The sequence below is a fragment of the Notolepis coatsorum genome (genome assembly GCF_963971535.1).
Source record: "Notolepis coatsorum genome assembly, chromosome: 15".
Lineage (NCBI taxonomy): Eukaryota > Metazoa > Chordata > Actinopteri > Aulopiformes > Paralepididae > Notolepis > Notolepis coatsorum.
In genome coordinates this window covers 47,084,850-47,109,177 of record NC_140179.1, presented here as the reverse complement: position 1 = coordinate 47,109,177, position 24,328 = coordinate 47,084,850, and the positions used below count along the sequence as shown (strand labels likewise).

The window sequence follows — 24,328 nt, the reverse complement described above, 5'->3', positions numbered from 1 at the left end:
CACACACACACACACACACACACACACACACACACACACACACACACCACACAAACATGCACAGACACATACACACACACACACACATGCAAATAGTTTGTACTCAACTATCTTTGATTAACACTAACTAGCATTTGCTGTAACATTTGGCAGCTCTACGGTTTAGTTAACAGATGTTAGCGCCAATGCTTTGCCAACAGATGCTGCTAGACTCTTTGCATTGTAGGGTAGATTAGGAAGGTCAAATGGCTGCATCCGTATTTAATACAGTGATCTACTGTGGCCTTGTTTTTAATTTGCGAAAAGCCCCATTCACTTTGACAAGCTCATCTTCCTCCATGATACATTCTGTTTCCATAGTAACATGTTACGATTTGGTAGGTGTGTTGGACCCAGGTGCAGTACAGAACAGATACGACGAAAGGCAGATGTTGGTTTTCAAACAATGCATTGTTACTTTAATGGTGTAACGAACGGCACACGCAGACGATGGCATATAAAGGAGAAGGGAGATGAATCTCTGTCTCAAAAACAAGAATCAAGAATCAAGAGGTTTATTTGTCACATACATACCAGGGCATACAGTGAAATGCGGGTGGTCATGCCCGCATCGATTGTGCAATAATACAATAATAAAATAGACATAGAAAAAAAAACAGGTAAGACATAAGATGTGCATGATAAAAATAGACATGCTAAATTCCTGAGAAGGCACTGGTTCCTATGTACACTACTATACAATATACAATTTTAACTTCGTCATTATGTTATACTTAATATATCTAAACTATACTATACAAGAGCCACATCTGTTCACATCTGTTCTGTTCACGTTATATATGAATCCCCAATACATAGGGTACTCACACGATAAACGGGGGAAACAAAGTGGAGAAAGCACTGTCTCCTAAACACGTTACTTGGTACACACGTCAAACGACGGAGTTGCATACACACACAATACGATAATCTTCCAATAGCGGATACACATGGTAATCAATGATTACATGGTGATTCAAACACATAGCGACATACTTATCTTCTGTGACAAGGAACGATAAGACTAGAGCTGTAGGTATTACTGTAGGTATTACTGTAGGTATTACTCACAGACAGTTTGCTGATCGACTGACACTGGCGGTGTGACACGGAAGAGAATATAACGAGACATTTAATGAGTCACACGAGGTACCAATCAGTGTAATTAGGCCATGGAGACAGGTAAATTACCCACCAGGTAATGCTAGAGGTTTGCTCCCTGAGGCGAGCAAACCCCAAATGTTACAGTAACATAAACATTCTAAATGGGCCCAACAATCTTAAATCTTTTCCGGCTAATATCAATAGCTGACAGGAAATACACTCGGGCCCAAGCTGTTCCCCTAGCAACCCTACACTGTGTTTAATATATTACACAGTCATAGTTGTATGTATTGTGGGTGTTTGTTTTAATATGAAAGATATTAAAGTGTTTCTAAAGGTTGTTGTGGACACAGCCTCCTCTCATTTCCCGTAGAGCTGTTTGATCGTCATACACATTGTGTGGCCTATAGAATTTGCGTTGTTACATTTGGGTCATCTCATACAGAACATAGTGTGTTATCACTAATACAAATCATATTGTGATGTATTTCTTATTGTGTCTTATTGTGCATACCGTATATGACTACATCTGCATGTGTGTGTGTGTGTGTGTCTGTATGCGTGTGTTTTGCAGGCAGCTGCTCAAGACAGAGCTTGGTTCCTTCTTCACAGAATACCTTCAGAATCAGCTGCTTACCAAGGGCATGGTCATACTGAGAGACAAGATACGCTTCTATGAAGGTCTGTACACACAGAGTCATTACACATGGGCAAAACAGAGTCCATTCTCTTCGGTTCAAATAACAAACTCAGCAAGACCGACGGCTTCTCAGTTACAGTGGGTGACAATATTGTCACAAGGAAAGACGAAATTACCTACCTGGGTTCCATCCTAGAGGCAAATCTTTCCTGTGACAAAATGGCATCCAATGTAATAAAAAAAGTCAACCAACGAACTAGATTCTTGTACCGGATCTCCTCTCTGGTAAACAAGAATACCCTGAAGACTCTGGCAGGAGCACTCATTCAAGGGTACTATGACTATGCGTGCACCTCATGGTACCAAAGCACCTCAAAGGCGCTTAAAACAAAATTACAAACATCACAAAACAAACTGGTCAGACTACTACTTGACCTGAACCCCAGAACCCACCTCACCGCTGCCCACTTTGACAACCTAGGATGGCTTAGAGTAGACGACAGAGTACAGCAACTTGCAATGGGCCTGGTCTTCAAGATACACTATACGACCGGGGTGCCCATGTACATGTCAAAATACTTCCCAAAGGTCAGTGAATACCACAACCACTACACCAGAGGAAGCTCAACAAATCATGTTAAACCCAGATTCGGCTCAAACAAGGGACTAAACACGTTTCGCAATTATGCCACAACAATGTGGAACGCCCTACCCAAAGCTGTAAAGGAATGTGAATCCCTGCCCACATTCAAAACCGCTCTTAAAGAGCACCTACGGGAGGCTGCAATTCGAAACTGGCCACCGTAAATGCCCAAAACCCCCACCACCTCCTAATAGACAGTCTCCTCCCCACTGCAGGTATATATTCCCTCCCCGCCGTATGTATATTTCCCTCCCACCCACCCACCCCCTCCTAATGTACAGTCCCCTCCCCATCATATGTATATACTCTGTCAGGATCTAGGGGTAACAGTACTGTATATTTGAATACCGCTTATGTCACAAATGTATCAGTACTAAATACCTATATGTCCCTATGCCATAAATGTCATGTATGTTGTGTATGTCATAAATGTCTATATGAAATGAAAATGGGGGACCCTGATGGAAACAAGACAAACGTCTTTCTCAGGTCTGCATCCCCTTAACAATTGTATGTATTGAGCCGTACTGTATTGTACCCATTCTGCAATCTGTTAAATAAAGTTTGCATTCATTCATTCATTCATTCATTCATTCATTCATTCATTCATTCATTCATTCATTCATTCACTCACACACACACACACACACACACACACACACACACACACACACACACACACACACACACACACACACACACACACACACACACACACACACACACACACAAGAGAGGGACAGACAGAGGAGAAGACCCTCTTTTTACGCCGCCCCTGTGCCTCAAATAGATCCGCTATCAGCTGTATCTTTAATCTTTCAAAATGTTCAGTTGCTATCGCTATCAGCTCTATCTTTAATTTTTCAAAATGTTCAGTTGCTATCGCATGCACTCATCTGTGTTTCTCTACACACATGAGTGCATGCTTACCAACTGTTTTCACGGCAACACTACTATCACAGACATCTAAGAAGGGAGATCCCCCCTTGAACGGCCCTGTGGTGCATTTTTTCCTATTGCTAGGTTTTAGTGAGTTTTTCCTTACCTTTCGCGTGGGGTACGTCTGGGAGTGCTTGCATTTATTTAATTTGCATTTATTTAAAAAATTTTGGACCTTATGGTGTTCTTGTTTTGTTGACTTATTGTGATGTTTCTTCTTGACTTGTTTAAAGAAGACGCGTACGGCCCATGGGGACATTAACGTGTGTTGTCGGGCCTTACAAATAAATTTGATTTGATTTGATTTAAGAGACAGGGAGAAAGAGACAGAGACAGGTGAGTGAGAGAGTGAGTAATAATATGAATAGGAGAATATGAAGCTCCGCATTGGCTTCTAGCCAGATGCTCAACCACCACAGTGTCAGGCTGCCTCTATTAGTACCTCCAAAGAGGCACTCTTTGGAGGGTAGCGCAGTGGACACTGCAGAGGCTCTGGGATAGAATCCAGCTGTCAGCGGTACCTCCGGCTTGGTCAGTCGTCCCTACTAACACAATTGGCAGTGTTAGCGGGTGGGAAGCTGGTGGGGTATGTGTCCTGGTCCTTGTAAATTGCGACTCCTACTGGTTGGTCGGGCGCCTGTTCAGCAAGGAGGGGATCTGGGGGGAATAGTGTGAACCTCCCACGCGTTACGTTCTCCCAGTGAAACTCCAGTGGAAGAAAAAAAAGCGGCTGGCGACTCTACATGTATCGGAGGAGGCATGTGGTAGTTCTACACCCTCCCCAGACCGACAGTGGGGCAATGCGTGCAGCGACCAGGAAGGGAATTGGCATAATGACTCAAATTGGGATGGGTGAAATTATTTTTAAAAGAGTCACTCTGACAGCATTGATGGGGGTGGGGCATAATGTACAGCAGGGTGAACATTTCAACCACTAGAGGGCAGCAATGGCTTGTGTTTAATCAGCAGTGCTTCTTTACACTTATATTAAGCCTTGTGTAGTGTTCATGAATTATTTTTTTTACCTGAGACTCATTGGCTATGGCTCATTCTATGTGAAGAACCTATAAAATAACACATTTTCATTGAGCGCACATTGTGCAAGTATTTTTACATGAATTGTTATGGCTTTATTGTTTTACAATCTGAATAATGTTGTGGGTCCACCAGACTTGTGGACCTTGGGTGAGCAACACAAACAACCACACAAGGGTTAAAGGAATGTTAACAAGGCGGGACAGTCATCCATCCAATAAGTCCTGCCAAGTACGGAAACGACCGGACAGGCCTCACAAGAGAAACAAGGCTTAGCCAATGTCTTATTTGTGTAAGTTACTATTATCCTAATTAACATAACTGTATTCAAATAGTGACAAAGGGAAAAAGAAAAAAGAAAAACATAAATAAATGTGTATACATTTTGTACATAAAGCTATGAAACGTTTGTGACCTTTGCGAAATGATAAATGCATTATGTTTCTTTTTTGTATTTTTTGTGTGTAAATCATGTAATGTAAAAAGGGTAGGCAATTATAAGCCTCGGCTTCAGCCTACACCTTTTCGGTCATTATTATAATTTTTTTTATTTATTTTTTGTTCTACTACTATGCTCTGTAAAACAAAACAAAAATAATAATGAAATAAAATCATTCATTCATTAATTTGTTCATTCACTTACTTGTAAGTAGATTAAAAATGCAATAGTTTATTACCATTTCAATGAAACATTGATTGGAATTTGTCTTGGTGAGTGCACAGGTAAACAACAACCATACACATAACCAGAATAGACGTGGAAAGAATACACAAGCAAGTTATATTCGTTTATAAGTAAGCAAATAAACTAAATACTCATAGGCATACAGATACATAATAAAGTATATAGAAATGTATTGTTGCTTTTCATCTTTTTTGTAGGCCATGTTGAAGATAAGAAAAGAAACGGACTTAAGACATGTGACTTGAATGAGAGATAGAGCTGTGTATCATGAGAAACTGAGATGAAGAGACAAAGAGGGAAAGATTCCTCAGAGCCACTCTAATCAGAGAGTCAGCAACATATTACATATCTTATCTCTTTTCTCATTTCTCATCTTGTCCCTTGTGGCTATGTCCCTTCTTTGATGAACCATCCATTGGTGAACACACACACACACACACTGTCACAGATTACCACAGGCCCATGCTGTAGTGTTGTCGTCACGGCGACCAGACAGGAAGTGATGTGTGCGTCACATTTCTCAGACCACATCCACTGGTTAGTCACAGACATTAAAAGAAAACCAGAACCGCCGTTTCACTGTGAGCCGTTTTCATTTTGTCCCGTCAAGGTTTTAATTATAGTCTCCTAACCTTTTCACTGTCGGCGACCTCACACACCGTCAAAAGGAAAGCTGGCATTTTTTTCTTTTTCTTTTTTGTGCGAGTAACACATCTATGCTTCGGCTTTCATGCTTCTCACTGTGCTGAGAATAAACTCATCGTTGACAAATCACAGTACAATTATCTTTTTTATCAATTGTATTCTCTCTTTTCCATAAGGTTAACATGCTTGTGTGCATTTACATACATACATATTATATTGCCCTGTAAAGGCAAAGTAATTTTATAAATAAATACAAAATAAATGTAAAATAGCGACCGCAGCTTCCTTCCGCAGGACAGCACCAATGCAGCGGTGTAAAAACATACATAACATACATACACACAGTACATACATACATATACACATATATAACATGCGTACACATAGTACATACTGTACATAGTAGTATAGACATATTAGACATATTAGCATAGTAGGTAGTAGTATAGGCATAGTAGCATAGTACATAATATATACTAGTATAGGCATAGTAGCATAGTACATAATATATACTAGTATAGGCATAGTAGCATAGTACATAATATATACTAGTATAGGCATAGTAGCATAGTACATAGTAGGTAGTAGTATAGACATAGTACATCATAGATAGTAGTATAGACATAGTAGCATAGTACATCATTGTAAAAGGTTCGTTTTTTTTTAGCTGGTTCAACTAAGTCGATCAAAAGTCCCATTATCCAGATTCAATTAACCCGATGTTTGAATCCAGGCTTTCCCTGTTCCTCGAACGCTGATTCAGTCTCTGCATTGATTTATTGATTGATTTAAAACTTTATTAACAGATTGCAGAATGCGTACAATACAGTACGGCTCAATAGCCTCGCCGACAAGTTAAATGCATAATCTATAGGCTAATTTTAAATCATTACCCCAATCAATCAGATTATATTTCTTTAAATGTGCCTGCTGGCAGTAGGCTTGGAATGAATAATCTAATGAGATCTTGCTAGCGAAAATAATTAGTTCAACTCTTTCAGAATAAGTAGATACAAACAAGCCCAAAGAGTATCTAATTGATACGAATTAATAGATACTTATGAGGATATCTGTACTGTATGCGCTCGGCTTAGGTATCATGTACTATATAGATAAATACATGGTTCCCAAAGTTTTCAAGGTGCGACCCCCAAAATAATGTGTCAGAGAGGGAGTTGGAGGGAGGCTATACAGTTTCACTATTAATCAGGTTTTAATCTGTTTCAGACATCATCCATACATGCATTGAATTGATTAACCTTTGGTTTATACCAGTGACACCTCATGTTCATCATCAGATAACAGTGCTTGATGAACAGATAGATGCAGTTTCTCAAATTCATTAATGTCAATGGCTCATTCAATTTCTCAAATTTGTCAAACAGCGCATCTCATCAGACATTTTAATCCCAGTTACAATATCACAATAACGTGTGAGTGACAGTGATACAAAGAATGGTATAATGGGATCTAAACTGTGAGGATTATTTCAGGAAGCGAGCTGCATTTATTTGCGAGGGTGTGGCCATGCAGGTTATCGAGCTAACTGAACTAAACCCTGCTCTGGAGCAGGTTCAAATATTTTGATCTGTTACCATGGTGATTTAGACAATCCGACGTCGGGGAACGGAAAGGTCTGGCTTAAGCTATGCTGAAAAGTATCCGGCTAACTCAGTTAGCCAGGTACGAGGAACAAGGCCCAGGAGTATCACGTTAATTCAATGAAATGCAGATACATTCTAGCCGTGACCTTTGTCTGAACACTGTACCAGATCAGTCACTATGATAACAGTCAATGACCTGGGAGAAGAGCGATGGGTTAACTCCGCAATTGTGCAGACAGGAAGTGTTGCCAACCTTTTACAATCGAGTCCACTGTGTTTGTTTGGTATATTTCTGAGCCTGACTTCCTTGATCTCTGTTGATTGGTTGAGCTGAACCCGTGGTGTCCTGCTATAGGTCAGAAGCTGCTGGACTCGCTGGCAGAGACATGGGACTTCTTCTTTGGTGATGTTCTGGTCATGCTACAGGCCATCTTCTACCCTGTACAGGTATACACACACGCACGCGCGCGCGCGCACGCACGCACGCACGCACACACACACACACACACACACACACACACACACACACACACACACACACACATACACAAGTGTGAGCATAGTGGTGGTGTCTCTCTCTCTGAAATGATCAGTACAATTACAGCATTTTAACATTTAAACAGTTAAATTCATAATATAACTGCTGTTGATACAAGCATACACATCACTTAGTCTCTCTCTCTTTGTCTCTCCCTCTCTCCCTCTTCCCCTCTCTCTCTCTCTCTCTCTCTCTCCCCTCCCTCTTCCCCTCTCTCTCCCCCTCCCCCCCCTCTCTCTCTCTCTCTCTCTCCCTCTTCCCCTCTCTCTCTCTCTCTATCTCTCTCTCCCTCTTCCCCTCTCTCTTCCCTCTCTCTCTCTCTCTCTCTCTCTCTCTCTCTCTCTCTCTCTCTCTCTCTCTCTCTCTCTCTCTCTCTCTCTCTCTCTACCCTGATAGGGGTACTCCCACTTGTAGGCATGGGTCATGCCTCTATCTTCTAAAGAAAAGCCCTCAAATGATATAGATATAGAGGTGTCTGTTGTCACCAGACACATTATCTGCATGTTATGTCCCCTTGTCCTGCCAGCAGGTTCAGTGGCAGGGCAGCTGTTCTCTCTTCACCACTGTGGGTTTATACTCTCTTTCCTATGAGCTCATAAAATAAATGTTTATAACCAGACTGGCAGACTGACAGACTGGCAGACTCCTGCATTTCAGATTCAGTCACACCGTTTACCTCACGGCTGCCTCGCTCAACCGCAGGGTCCACACAGGCGTCGCCATCAACGTGTGTGTGTGTGTGTGTGTGTGTGTGTGTGTGTTGTGTGTGTGTTTGTTGTGTGTGTGTGTGTGTGTGTGTGTGTGTGTATGTGTGTGTGTATGTGTGTGTGTGTGCGTGCGTGCGTGCATGTGTGTGTGTCTCCAGGGTAAGGAGCAGTCGGTGCGTCAGTTGGCTCTTCTCCACTTCAGGAACATCATCACTCTGAACCTCAAACTGGAAGACGCTCTGTCCCGCCCCCGTGCCAGAGTGCCTCCGTCGATCATACAGATGCTGCTAATACTACAGGTACACACACACACACACACGCACACACACACAAGCCCGCCGACAAGGGGGGAACACCGGGTCAGTTGTGGCCCTCTGACCTAAATAATCTGCTGGAATAAAAATGTGTCAATAATACCTATTTGTGACTCGCCGTGGTCAAACCCCACTTGTGACGGCAGATAACATTGCTCAGAAATCGTGAAAATGTCTCGCATTTCAGAAATAGGTGAAAATCGAAATATTGCTTTTTTTGACTGCTTTGAAATATTCTGTCTATGTTCATTTATTTGCAAAACTTAATACAACTTGTAAATGAGTTAATTATTGTTATTTGTCCGATAGTATGTGTCCCAAAAGAAAAAGATTAAAAAAATTTTTAAATAGAATTGATATTCTCCTTTGGTTCATTACAATTTACTCAAGCCTAGTAACAGACACACTATTTCTGACACTGATCCATAGATGTCCCTAGATTCAGATACCAAGACATTCAAATGGACCATTTAAAAAAAATTGTAAATGTTTATTCTACGTCCTTATGGAATGAGTGACATAACAAAATTTTAAAAAACAAAAGACATTTTCTTTATTTTTTTTTCTTTATTATTTTTTTGGATGGAAGAGCCACACATTGACAGGCAAAGAGCCACATGCGGCTCGCGAGCCGCGGGTTGGCCACCCCTGTACTATAGGCTTGTATCGGTCTCTCTGCTTGGGCGCAGTTGTTGTGGTGTTGGTGAGATGTTGTATATTTCTAGTAGAGATTGCAATGGTGTGGTTGCTTTTGAAATAATCTTGTTCATCTTGTCCCCTGGGCACGAGCAAGACACATGGCAGACCCTAACCCTGTACACGCAAATGCATGCACACACACACACACACACACACACAAGTAGCCTACATACATGCTCTCCCGCCCCCTGCCACAGTTATTGATCACACATGGATGTCAGAGGTTCTAAGTTATTTTGGGGAAGCAGTGGCTCACGAGTCAGAAGGTTCCTAGTACGATTCCAGCTCCTCCCGACAGCTTGTCAAAGTGCCCTTGAGCAAGACACTTAACCCCTAACTGCTCCCGATGAGCAGGTTGGAACCTTGCATGGTCGCCTCCGCCGTTGGTGTGTGAATTGTGTGAGTGAATGGGTGAATATGAGGCATAAGTTGTAAAGCGCTTTGGATAAAAGCTGTTACATAAATGTAGTCCATAACTGCAGTCCATTTACCGTCATCTGTGCCACACTGCCTGTTTACAGCAGAGATCCACGTAAACATTACCAGCTGCTCAGCGCGTTTCTTCAACAGACCCTCGAACAACTACCTACATGTCTACAGGCTGCCAAATATCAGGGTTGTTAGCCTTCATAGCCACCCCAACAACAGCCTGTTCATGCTGCTGCGGTCAGGCAAACGCCTGCAAGCACCAGTAATGAGGATGTAATGCTGCACACGCTCACACTACGGACACTTTACAGAAGGATGCACGCACACACACACACACACACACACACACACACACACACACACACACACACACACACACACACACACACACACACACACACACACACACACACACACACACACACACACACACACACACACACACACACACACACACACACACACACACACACACACACACACACACACACACACACACACACACACACACACACACACACACACACACACACACACACACACACACACACACACACACACACACACACACACACACACACACACACACACACACACAGAGATGTAAAATTATTCCTTGTGTAACGGATGGTAGCGTGAAGCGCAGTCAATAAGGGCTGGGGTGAGTAGCGGTGCTATGGGTTAAACTCACTCTCACACCCTCAAAAGACGCATAGACCCAGCACTTAGAAGTGAATTCACCTCTTGGTATAGCGGTCTGTGTTGTTGCCTGCGGCGTGGGAGACCGGGGTTCGATTCCCACTCGGGGCATCGAAGTGCCTTGGGTGGAGTGGAGTGAGTTTGAGAGGGTGAGTGTAACGGATGGTATCGTGAAGCGCAGTCAAGAAGGGCTGGGGTGAGTAGCGGTGCTATGGGTTAAACTCACTCTCACATCCTCAAAAGACAGATAGACACGTTGCGAAGTAGTGAATTCACCTCATGGTATAGCTGTCTGTGTTGCTGCCCGCGGTGTGGGAGACCGGGGTTCGAAGTTTGAGGTGACGTTGTCACAACCGTTACACTTGTACCATAGCCTAGGATGAGTACATACATACATACATACATACATACATACATACATACATACATACATACTTTAACAAAGGTAGCAGACAGGGGTAGGTGGAAGGTGCAATATGGTTGTACAAATAATCAAACACACAGTCAAACAGCTTTAGCTCCCCGCTGGACAATGGCCAGGGGCATTTATTTAAACAAAACAGAAAATTAAGAAACAAACAAAAATCATACTGGCTCCCAGTGAAGCACCGAATTGTCTTTGCTATAGTCTAGTCTTTAACTAGGCCGGGCCGCTGTCCGGCTTACCGGCTGTTTAACTCACAGTTTGGTTGTCTCCCCACAGCTATCCCACTCTCCATTCCAAGACACACTCTGATGTTCTTGGTCTGTCCTCTTTGAGAGGCATGCTGATTGCTAATTGAAAGACAGCTGTGTGTGTGTGTCTGCATGTGTGCAGCTGTCAGTCTTCTTCTCTCCATTGGGGGGAGCCAACAGGCAGGAACATAGCATCCATTGATCACCATTCCCCTCAGCCCCTTACAATACATACATACAAGTTCAAGTTCAAGTTCAAGTTCTTTAATAGTTGTCATACAGAAGTACAGAATACTTTCATACAAAATGCTTCTTACTGTTACGCTCCAGAGACTGTGCTAGACAAGATAGTATCAAATAACATAATAACATAATATAGCATGAATTTAGAAGAAGAAAAATGAGGTCACAGTGTTCGGTATAGACATATGTACAATGTTCTGAGTTACCATATAATATACAATACACAATACTATGCAGTGTACTAATGTACAGTACTATCTAGTGCAAAGCAGAAATGGGATGAGGTACAATTTTAGGTACAATTTACAGTAAGGTGTACGAGTTGTAGTGCAATCCTTCATCCATAAATATAAAGTGTGGGGAGTGGGTGCTACAGTGTGTTTGTTTAAAGTGGGTGTGTGCTATAAAGTGTGTGGAGTGGGTGCTACAGTGTGTTTGTTTAAAGTGAGTGTGTGCGTGTGGATGTGTGTGCTATGTGCGTTTGGTGGTTGTTGTTGTGTAGTGTTCATTCATTGTTCGTTTAGCAGCCTGATGGCCTGGGGATAGAAGCTTCTTCTGAGTCTTTCTGTGCTCGCCTTGAGACTCCGGTATCGCTTGCCTGACCGCAGCAGTTCAAAGAGGCAGTTGTTCGGGTGACTGGAGTCTTTAATGATTCTCTTAGCCTTGCCCTTGCAACGCTTGTTGTAAATGTTCTGGAGGGTGGGGAGCCCCCCTCCAATTGTGCGTTCGGCTGAACGTGTCACTCTTTGTAGTCTGCTTCGGTCTTGTGCAGTGCTATTCCCAAACCAGGAGGTGATGTTGCCGGTCAAGATGCTCTCTATTGTACATGAGTAGAAGTTCTTAAGGATCTTCTGGCTGACTTGGAACTTCCTTAGGCGCCTGAGGAAGTAGAGGCGTTGTCGTGCCTTCTTCACAACACTGTCAATGTGTGTGGTCCATGTCAAGTCCTCGGATATGTAGGCTCCGAGGTACTTAAAGCTGTTGACTCTCTCAACCGGTGCCCCGTCGATGCTGAGGGGGCTGTAGTCCTTGACCCCCGACCTCCTGAAGTCCACAATCATCTCCTTTGTTTTGCTGACGTTCAGGGAGAGGCTGTTTTCCTGGCACCATCCCGCCAGGACCTTGACCTCTTCCAGGTAGGCCCTCTCGTCGTTGGCAGAGATCAGGCCCACCACCACTGTGTCGTCAGCAAATTTGATGATTGTATTGCTACTCCGCTGAGCCACACAGTCGTGTGTGTACAGGGAGTAGAGGAGGGGACTCAGAACACAGCCCTGGGGGGCCCCTATGTTGAGGGTGATGGATGAGGAGGTGCAGTTGCCTGCTCTCACCACCTGGGGTCTGCCAGTCAGGAAGTCCAAGACCCACTGGCAGAGGTCGTAGCCCAAGCCCAGGTCCCTGAGCTTGGCTATGAGTATGGAGGGGACTATGGTATTGAATGCCGAGCTGTAGTCGATGAATAGCATTCTCACATAGTTCCCCTGCCTCTTGTCCAGGTGTGATGCTGCTGTGTGCAGCACATGGGCTATGGCGTCCTCCGTGGACCTGTTGGGGCGGTATGCAAATTGCAGGGGGTCCATGTTGATGGGGAGGGAGGAGCAGATGTAGCCCTTTACTAGCTTCTCAAAGCACTTCATGGCTATGGAGGTGAGAGCTACAGGGCGGTAGTCGTTGAGGCAAGCAGGCTTGGATTTTTTGGGTACAGGGATAATAGTGGACTTCTTCAGGCAGGTGGGGATGACAGCCTGTTCTAAGGACAGGTTAAATATGTCAGTGAATACTGGGGCCAGTTGGTCGGCACAGACTTTTAGGACGCGGCCGGGGATGCCGTCCGGACCTGCTGCCTTCCTGATATTCACTTTTTTAAAGGTCCGCCTCACCTCATGCTCTGTTACCCTGAACACTGCGCCTCCATCAGCAGCCGACCCCCCCCCCCCCATTGCCGTGGCTTGTGAGCTGGTGTTGTTATTACCAGCATCAAACCTCGCATAGAAGGTATTGAGGTCATTTGCTAAGGAGATGTCACTGTTCAGTTTGAGGGAGGCGCCTTTGTAGTCTGTCATCGTTTTGAGCCCCTGCCACATAGCTCTAGAGTCAGCTTGTTCAAACTGGAGTTCAATTTTATCCCTGTAGCGCCGTTTGGCCTCTGACACTGTCCTCCTTACGTTGTATCGCGCCACCTTGTGGTCATTCATGTTGCCTGCCACTAGGCCGTCGTTGTATGCTTTGGTGCGCTCTCTCAGAGCTTCACGGACGGATTTGTCTACCCAGGGTTTTTGATTTGGGTAAACTTTCATTTTGGTATACATACATACATACATACATACATACATACATACATACATACATACATACATACATACATACATACATACATACATACATACATACATACATACATACATACACACACACACATACATACATACATACATACATACATACATACATACATACATACATACATACATACATACATACATACATACATACATACATACATACATACATACATACATACATACATACATACATACATACATACATACATACACTATACTGGAAAACCCCTCCCACCCCCTCTATGGGTTGCTAGCCAAGATTAGGCACACTGTGAGCACGGACTGCTAACGGCTGGTGAACTTGAGACCTGTTTGGACTATCTGACTCTTAATAATAAACACTGCACGGACTTTCGGTGCAGTATGTGACTACGGTTTGGAGGTATGTATAATATCATCACTATTACTACTGACTGATTGAATCCTGCCACTCACTACTGTTCACTACTACTACTGTTATCACTATTATCACTATCATCATCATTCCTTTGCACTTTGTTCTATGTTATATTATTATTGTTGTGAAGGGCCAGATTAAACCGAATATATATATTTATTTATATATATATATTTAATTGTATTTGTATATTCTCTAATATTCCCTGATATCCCTTGTATATTCCTTGTACAATATGCATTGAATATCCATTCTAGCCTACTGAACATCCCATAATAGTCTCCATTCTACTATTGGTCGAGACCTTGGTGCCAGGCTGCCATACCCCTCAGACCCAGTTCAAACGTACCGCTCAACATGTACGAACAAGTCCTAGTTCCGCGTAGGAATCTGGCTACCGCACCACTAATGGGACTATTTGTTCATAGTGCGTATATATACTGCGCTACTAAAGTAGGACTTCCTTTTCAGTCCAGTTTCTTACCCTCCAATAGAGTCACAGACGTAAAGCCTCCCCGCGACGCCACGTGTGGGAGTAAGGCCAAGTTCGCCTACCATCGGTATTGAGACATCGTGTATATTAATATTTGAATAGTCATATTTGGCACTATATCGTCGAGTTGGACGTAGTCTATTAAGCTAATAATAGTCTGTTAATATATAGTGCTTCGTGCGGTGAGAATACTACCGTAGTCAGTACCCCATCGTTTCGGGCAGAGAACTGGCTGCTTATCCAGGGTGGTTGACCCCACGTGAAGCTGCACCCGAGGAGCCCCAGAGCCGACGAGCGAGTGGACCTGTATACCGGATTATTCTACCGACGACAGCCCGCCTTCCCAGGCACGGATTATGCTTTGTATACGTTGATTATTCCATGGATAAAGACCCCCGACACTGCCGTGTGTTGGAACCCCCCCCCCTGGAGAGGACGCAAGGTGAGGAGACGCTCTGCAAGACGAGGTCGCTTCACGTCTCTCCTCCGTGGACCGGAGGACGCCGGCCCACAAAGAGTCCATCTGCTTTCATCTGCGGTCCAAGGATCGCCGGCGCATTGAACGGCACTACCGTGGGTTCACCTGGGATACCCTTGGCCGGATGAGGCAGCCGGATTCTACCCCCCCCCCCCTTCCTACTCCTGTCGGCTTACAAGCGACCGGATTAACCCCCCCCCTAGTGTATCCAGCCTATAATCATTGAAGTATCATTGCTGTTATTCCTTAACTATTCCAGGTCGTATATGTACCACCTGCGCCTTCAGAGATTGGACATTCTCTATTGATATACCGACGAATACTCGTGCCATAAAAGTGCATACTAATTCCCATTCATAAATGTGATTGATTTGATTAAGTGCTTGCTCTACACACCATCGCTGTGTAGAAATAAATACCTATTTCTAATTCGTACATTTGTGTTGGATCCGTTTCATCTACGTGACAGTGTTCATCATAATATATTTATGCCGAGTACTGGGTGGCCGAATATTAAGTACAAAGGTAGTGGTAGTAAGTATCATATCTAGTAATACAGTCAGGGAATTGTACCCCTCAGTTACAATTATATTTATTATTATTATTATTATTATTATTATTATTATTATTATTATTATTATTATTATTATTATTATTATTATTATTATTATTATTAATTATTATTATTATTATTATTATTATTATTATTATTATTATTATTATTATTATTATTATTATTATTATTATTATTATTATTATTATTATTATTATTATTATTATTATTATTATTATTATTATTATTATTACCTATCCTACCTGCTGCTATGACACCTGAATTTTCCCAAGGGGATTAATAAAGGAACACTTGACTTGATACATAGGAACCTTTTAAAAGTAAGAAGGGGGTGTGGGAATGTCATTGGGGGTTTTAGAGTGACACCGGCCCCGTTCCCCGTACCTGGTTCAACTAAGTCGATCAAGATGTCATTATCCAGATTCAGTTAACCCGATGTTTGAAGCCGGGATTTTCCTGTTCCTCGAAGGTGGATTCAGTCTCGTTAACTCAAGCCAGACTTGAGAACCAGGATAAGTGCGCGTGCCCGCCTCAGCCGAGAAGGCAGCAAGTGTCGAGAGCAGAGATCCTGATTCTCTAGCGGCATTGATTGATTAATTGATTTAAAACTTTAGTAACATATTGCAGTACGGCTCAATCGCCTCGCCGACAAGTTAAATGCGTTATCTATAGGCTAATTTTAAGTCCCTCATTACCTCAATCAATCAGATTATATTTCTTTAAACTTGCCTGCTGGATTGAATAATCAAATGAGATCTTGCTAGCGAAAATAATTAGTTAAACTGTTATACAGAATTACGATACGGCTCTCTTACCCATTGATTGATGTGTGGTCAATCTTTTACTTATCTCCACTGTGGTCTAACGGGTTGTTCTTTTGACTTTCACGCAGACGACCGGGGTTCGAAACCCTAGTCTTTTCCTTCTTTTTGCAATATAGGAATAATTCAATTTGGTGCACGTTGAGAGCTATATAAAGAATGACATCCTCAATGCATGTAGATTTATAATATTTTAACTTAAAACCAGGCTACTTTGGCGTATAATCATTAATATTATATTCCAAAAATTTATATTGGAAACACGGGGTTTCGAACACCGGTCGCTGGGTTGGCAGGATTGAGCACTACCGCTGCGCCACTGTGCCAGATGGGATAAATTCATTGTTTATACATTAATGAACGAGAGACCCGTGTTTAGAATATTCTTTATTTTGAATGAAGTTTTATTTCTTTATCCTCATTCATTAATGTGACGTCAACGGCTCATTCAATTTCTCAAATCCGTCAAACAGCGCATCTCATCAGACATCTTAATCCCAGTTACAATTAAAATAACCACATAATGTGTACATCGCACCGAGCGAGCGCCACGGTATATATAACGTGCATTATTTAGGACAAAGTGAATTTAGTATCAGCATTTTGGGTCTATTTTACATTTCAAAAGCCCCCTCTGGAAGAATGGAGCACAAAAACGTAATTCAGAATGGTATAATGCAGATCGTAGACTGTGGGAATAATTTCAGGAAACGGGCTGTCACTTCTTTGCGGGGGCGTGGCGATGGTTGATCCGGCTAACTTGAACTTAAACCCTGCTTTCGACCAGGCTCAAACTTTTGGATCTGTTGTCATGGTGATTTGGATAATCCAGGTACGGGGAGCCGGAAAGTCCGGCTTAAGTCAGACTTCATCGAAAGTTATCCGGCTAACTCAGTTATCCAGGTACGGGGAACGGGGCGGAGGAGAGGGGCCATGTCATTGTAGGATAGACACAGTTGGAACCAAGAGTGTAGGTTTGATTTGAAAAGTGGTGGGGACGCCTCATTGCTTTTACCAAACGGTTCGTGTTTCCGCGTTCCCGTTTTGCGCTCTGATTGGCCACTGACATTTCTGGTCATGTGACATGTGCGCCCAATCGTGTGACTGCAAGTTCTTTGGACGGTTAAGCTTAGGCGCTCTTTCGAAGTTGGTTAAGGTTAGAGTTTGTCTTAGAACATGGCGATAGAACGCCAGCCCTGATTCCAAACTCTAACCTTAACCAACTGCGAAAGAGTCGCCTAAGCTTAACCAGTGATAAACTAGGCGTTAGGTCGTTTGCAGGCTGTTCGACGCGGAAATGGGCTAAGACACTGCTCGTCATGCGATTGGGCGCACATGTCACATGACCAGAAACGTGCATGGCCAATCAGAGCGCAAAACGGGAACGCGGAAACACGAACCGTTTGGTAAAAGCATAGACGTGGTGGTGACATTTGGTGGGCGGTCTGAGGCACCTGTCAATCAGTGGATTCTGTGGGTTCATTTCCCCTGACCACGGGCAGGTGTGTGAGTCTAATTGCCCCTGATTAGTGTGTGTGAAGCCTATATCCCGCCTCTGGTTTCCAGTGTTCAGCAATCAGCACTGATGTTCTCCTTGTTAGAGGTAGTGAGAGCAACATTCTTTGTCAGGCTCTTGGTGTGTATGAATAATTATCTCCTTGTTAGAGGTAATAATAATAATAATAATAATAATAATAATAATAATAATAATAATAATAATAATAATAATAATAATAATAATAATAATAATAATAATAATAATAATAATAATAATAATAATAATAATAATAATAATAATAATAATAATGGCTTGGATTTATATAGCGCTCTTCATGACACCCAGAGCGCTTCACAGAGTCCATTATTCGTTCATACACAGTCATACCGGTGGTGGTAAGCTACAATTGCAGCCAGAGCTGCCCTGAGGTAGTGAGAGCAACATTCTTTGTCAGGCTGTTGGTGTGTATGAATAATTATCTCCTTGTTAGAGGTACAGAGAGCAACGTTCTGCTCTAGGCTCTAGGTGTGTATGCATCTTACAAGTTACTGTACTGGTAACTGATCCCATCTGATAGATTTGTACACTATTTAGTTTCTCCTGAGCTGGTTCAGTGCTGTCCCTGTTCCTATGGCAGCAGAGTTTAGCGTGTGGTATTCTGTAACTACTGTCAAAAGTATTAGTGAGTAGAGGGAGATAAAGTGATTATTTAGAGCTCTTTATTCTGTGTTTCCTCTGTCCCTTTCTATCGGTTGGTGATGTTTATGTTTACCTCTCGGTATAAGGTTAGAGGGGAAGATGGGAAGAGAAGAGGGAGTGAAGACAGTGGATGGAATTATATATATATATTTGTTTTTTTTAGGAGTGGGACCTCACAGGAAACCATGTCTGTGTGAATTCAGAACACAGACATCTTCCCATGACCACAAACGACCCTCTGAGGATCCCTGGTGTGTGTGTACACAGTAGGCCTGTCCTCGACTAAGGATTTGTATAGTCGACTTTGATTGGCCAAAATGTGCAGATAGTCGACTGATAGTTGACTACCCCCCAGATGCAAAAATAATAAAAAATAAATACTCCAAAACTGACACACAGAGATTCAATTGATATGTTTCTTTAAATAATCATTAGTAGCAGCTCTAGACCAAAACGTGATACTAAAGGTCTTGCAAGGGAACATACCGGTAGTGTGCATGAATGTCCCTCTTTTCATTAATTATCTGACTTTAATCTGCTGCTCCCACACACATAGAAAGAGAAAGAAAAGAAATAGAGTGAGGTAGAGAGAGATGGAGTGAGGTAGATAGAGAGATGGAGTGAGGTAGAGAGAGGGATGGAGTGGGGTAGAGAGAGAGAGAGAGAGATGGAGTGAGGTAGAGAGAGAGAATGGAGAGATGGAGAGGTAGATAGAGGGAGATGGAGACTGAGAGAGGGGTAGAGACAGTCAGATGGGAGAGAGATGTAGAGATAGAGACAGAGTGAGGAGAGAGAGAGAGGGAGAGGCAGAGATTCAGTTCAGCTGTGTGTGTTCATCGTTGTACTGATCCTTGTGTCATCTGTTAGTAATTTCCCATTCATTCATCTTTTTAATTCATTTAATTCATTCATCCATTCTGCTCAGCGGTCCTCCTGACGCCAGCGCACGCAGTCTATTCTCTTCATGTGGTCGTGTCTGTGGTGTGGTTTTGATGCTCAGGTTCAATGATTAAAAAGTACAGCGGTCTTCAATCTGCCTGATTGAAAGACTTGTGTGCTCTCATGAGAGAGGAAAAAAAAGCAGCTGTATTGAAATAAGCCAGGATGTTGTCGTTCCCTTCGCTAAACACATGTGCAGAAGATGAGTCAGCAGGGAACGAACAAAGAACAGGGGTGAAATAAAGCCAGGAAGTCTAACTCCTTACCAGACTCCGCCTCCGGTGGCTCGCCAGTAACCAATAGGTTAAAGGGGCACTTCACAAAAATAAAAAAAATGCTGATTTATTATGCACATAATGTCACACACCCACCAAAAACACTAATCGGTTTTGCACACATTAATTTAGTTTGAGTTACTGAGAGTAAAGGAGTTTGAATAATGTCATCGGGGACACTGGAGCCTTGTGTTATTATCCTGATTACAGCACCATGAAATGATAATGATGTAGATGAAAAATAGCAATAACTTGTCTTATAGGGACTGCTACCGTATCATTTTATTAATCTATTCCCGGTGCATTTGGAACATCGTACACTGACTCAAACTGTTTATATAAAAAAGGATAGTTTATTTACATAAACAAAGGTCTAACAAAGGTCTCTGTCTGTGTGTGTGTGTGTGTGTGTGTGTGTGTGTGTGTGTGTGTGTGTGTGTGTGTGTGTGTGTGTGTGTGTGTGTGTGTGTGTGTGTGTGTGTGTGTGTGTGTGTATGTGTGTGTGTGTGTGAGCTACAGTACGCTGAGCTACAGTACGCTGATGACTGTCTATGCAGCATGCTCTTGACACCATATCCAGCCTGTACCAATCCTTCGGTCTCCAGGTCAACATACAAAAAACCGAAGTTATGTCCCAACTCACTTCCCGAACCTCTACACCTCCCAGTTTTCACATAAACGGTGTTCCACTCAAAACAGTGGATCATTTCACCTACCTCGGCTCCACTCTGTCCTCATGCTGCTCCCTTGACGCGGAGATACACACACGTATCTCTCTAAGATGGTGCCGCTACGACCGGCTGCCTGTCTGTGCGCTCCGTCGAGACTGTGCTTACTTTAGTTAATATTTATAGTTTTAAGAGTTTTGTCTGTACCAACAGTAGGTGCATTTAATGTGTATTACCGTCAGTCACTCATAGACATTGGATTACGGGAAACTTACCGACTGGATTACTCTCTGGATCAGCTATCTGAACCACAACAATGGCCTGTTGAGATCTTGAGGACATCAGGACCAGATCTCGACCCCAGGAACAAAGGAACCAGGCGGCGAGGAAAGAGAGCTGGAGTCCGTAACAGATTGAGAACCAGGCGGCACAGGACGGCACTACCCAGTATATTGCTAGCCAATGTACAATCAATAGACAATAAACTAGACGACATCCGAGCAAGGATTCAATTCCAGAGAGACGTTAGAGACTGCAATGTTCTCTGCTTCACCGAGACGTGGTTGACGCCGGACGTCCCAGACCACGCCATCCAACCGGCCGAACACTTCTTCATTTACCGCAAGGATAGAACAGTAGAATCCGGCAAACAGCGTGGAGGTGGAATAGCCTTCATGTTGAACAACAATTGGAGCGATCCAGCCAACGTGAAGGAACTATCGAACCACTGCTCCCCCAACCTGGAATATATATCCATCAAGTGTCGACCTTTCTTCCTCCCGAGGGAGCTAACGTCGATCATCCTGGTCGGGGTGTATATTCCACCGCAAGCAAACACTGGTGACGCGCTCTCCAGGCTCCACGACGAGGTAAACAAACTCCAGTCAGCGAACCTTGACGCTGCTATTGTGGTTGTGGGTGATTTCAATAGCGCCAATCTGAGAAAGGTATTGCCGGACTTCTATCAGCATGTGACTTGTAACACCAGAGGCGGTAACATTTTAGACCACTGTTACTCGCAATTCAAGGGTGGGTACAAGGCTCATTCTGCGAGAGGCTTCGGGAAGTCTGATCATGCGGCCATTTTTCTTTCACCAAAATATAAACAAAGGATCAAGAGCACTCCGGTAGTCTCGCGAGAGGTGCAGAAATGGGATGTGGAGTCAGAGGAGACGCTACAGGCTGCGCTTGAATGCACAGACTGGAGTGTATTCCGTGACACAGATAACATTAATGACTACACGGAGACAGTGCTGGACTTTGTTCGTACTTTGGTGGAAGAAACAATCCCCACTACCATAATTAAAGTTTACCCAAATCAAAAGCCCTGGGTAGACAAATCCATCCGTGAAGCTCTGAAAGCGCGCACCACAGCATACAACGCCGGCCTGGTGGCAGGCAACATGAATGGCGCGATACGACGTAAGGAGGACAGTAATAGAGGCAAAACGGCGCTACAGGGATAAAATTGAACTTCAGTTTGAACAGGCTGACTCCAGAGCTATGTGGCAGGGCCTCAAAACGATGACAGACTACAAAGGCACCTCCCTCAAACTGAACAGTGACATCTCCTTAGCAAATGATCTCAATACCTTCTATGCGAGGTTTGAGGCTGGTAATAACAACACCAGCCTACAAGCCACGGCAATGGGGGGGGGGGGGGGGTCTGCTGATGGAGACTCAGTGTTCAGGGTAACAGAGCATGAGGTGAGGCGGACCTTTAAAAAAGTGAATATCAGGAAGGCAGCAGGACCGGACGGCATCCCCGGCCGCGTCCTAAAAGTCTGTGCCGACCAACTGGCCCCGGTATTCACTGACATATTTAACCTGTCCTTAGAACAGGCTGTCATCCCCACCTGCCTGAAGAAGTCCACTATCATCCCTGTACCTAAAAAATCCAAGCCTGCTTGCCTCAACGACTACCGCCCTGTAGCTCTCACCTCCATAGCCATGAAGTGCTTTGAGAAGCTAGTAAAGGGCTACATCTGCTCCTCCCTCCCCATCAACCTGGACCCCCTGCAATTTGCATACCGCCCCAACAGGTCCACGGAGGACGCCATAGCCCATGTGCTGCACACAGCAGCATCACACCTGGACAAGAGGAAGGGGAACTATGTGAGAATGCTATTCATCGACTACAGCTCGGCATTCAATACCATAGTCCCCTCCAAACTCATAGCCAAGCTCAGGGACCTGGGCTTGAACTATGACCTCTGCCAGTGGGTCTTGGACTTCCTGACGGGCAGACCCCAGGTGGTGAGAGCAGGCAACTGCACCTCCTCATCCATCACCCTCAACATAGGGGCCCCCCAGGGCTGTGTTCTGAGTCCCCTCCTCTACTCCCTGTACACACACGACTGTGTGGCTCAGCGGAGTAACAACACAATCATCAAATTTGCTGACGACACAGTAGTGGTGGGCCTGATCTCTGCAAACGACGAGAGGGCCTACCTGGAAGAGGTCAAGGTCCTGGCGGGATGGTGCCAGGAGAACAGCCTCTCCCTGAACGTCAGCAAAACAAAGGAGATGATTGTGGATTTTAGGAGGTCGGGGGTCAAGGACTACAGCCCCCTCAGCATCGACAGGGCACCGGTTGAGAGAGTGAACAGTTTTAAGTACCTCGGAGCCCACATATCCGAGGACTTGACATGGACCACACACATTTACAGTGTTGTGAAGAAGGCACGACAACGCCTCTACTTCCTCAGGCGCCTAAGGAAGTTCCAAGTCAGTCAGAAGATCCTTAAGAACTTCTACTCATGTACAATAGAGAGCATCCTGACTGGCAACATCACCTCCTGGTTTGGGAATAGCACTGCACAAGACTGAAGCAGACTACAAAGAGTGACACGTTCAGCCGAACGCACAATTGGAGGGGGGCTTCCCACCCTCCAGAACATTTACAACAAGCGGTGCAGGGGTAAGGCTAAGAGAATCATCAAGGACTTCAGCCACCCGAACAACTGCCTCTTTGAACTGCTGCGGTCAGGCAAGCGATACCGGAGTCTCAAGGCGAGCACAGAGAGACTCAGAAGAAGCTTCTATCCCCAGGCCATCAGGCTGCTCAACGAACAATAAACACTATGCAACAACCATCAAATGCACACAGCACACACATCCACACGCACACACTCACTTTAAACAAACAACACACTGCAGCACCCACTCTCCACACTTTAGATCACCTAAACACACTTTATATTTATTGGTAAAGGATTTGCACTACAACTCGTACACCTTACTGTAAATTGTACCTAAATTGTACCTCATCCCATTTCTGCTTTGCACTATATAGTATTGTATATTAGTACATTGCATAGTATATTGTATATTGTATGGTAACTCAGTTACTTCTATTCTGCATCGAACATTGTACATATGTCTATACTGAACACTGTGACCTCTATTTTTACTTCTATTTTACATGCTATACTATTTTATTTCATACTTATCTTGTCTAGCACAGTCTCTGGAGCGTAACAATAAGAAGCATTTTGTATAAAAGT

At 43.7% G+C, this 24,328-nt stretch overlaps 1 protein-coding gene across 1 annotated transcript in view; it reads left to right on the top strand.

Moving 5' to 3' along the window:
* LOC311241949 (uncharacterized protein) overlaps nt 1–24,328 on the top strand; it is a 48,444-nt gene that overhangs the window by 6,997 nt on the left and 17,119 nt on the right. The window contains exons 3-5 of the mRNA XM_084330908.1: nt 1,718–1,824; nt 7,690–7,781; nt 8,738–8,878. Coding sequence (XP_084187034.1) covers nt 1,788–1,824; nt 7,690–7,781; nt 8,738–8,878 — 270 coding nt within the window. The 5' untranslated portion in view covers nt 1,718–1,787. The remainder of the gene's footprint in view (nt 1–1,717; nt 1,825–7,689; nt 7,782–8,737; nt 8,879–24,328) is intronic.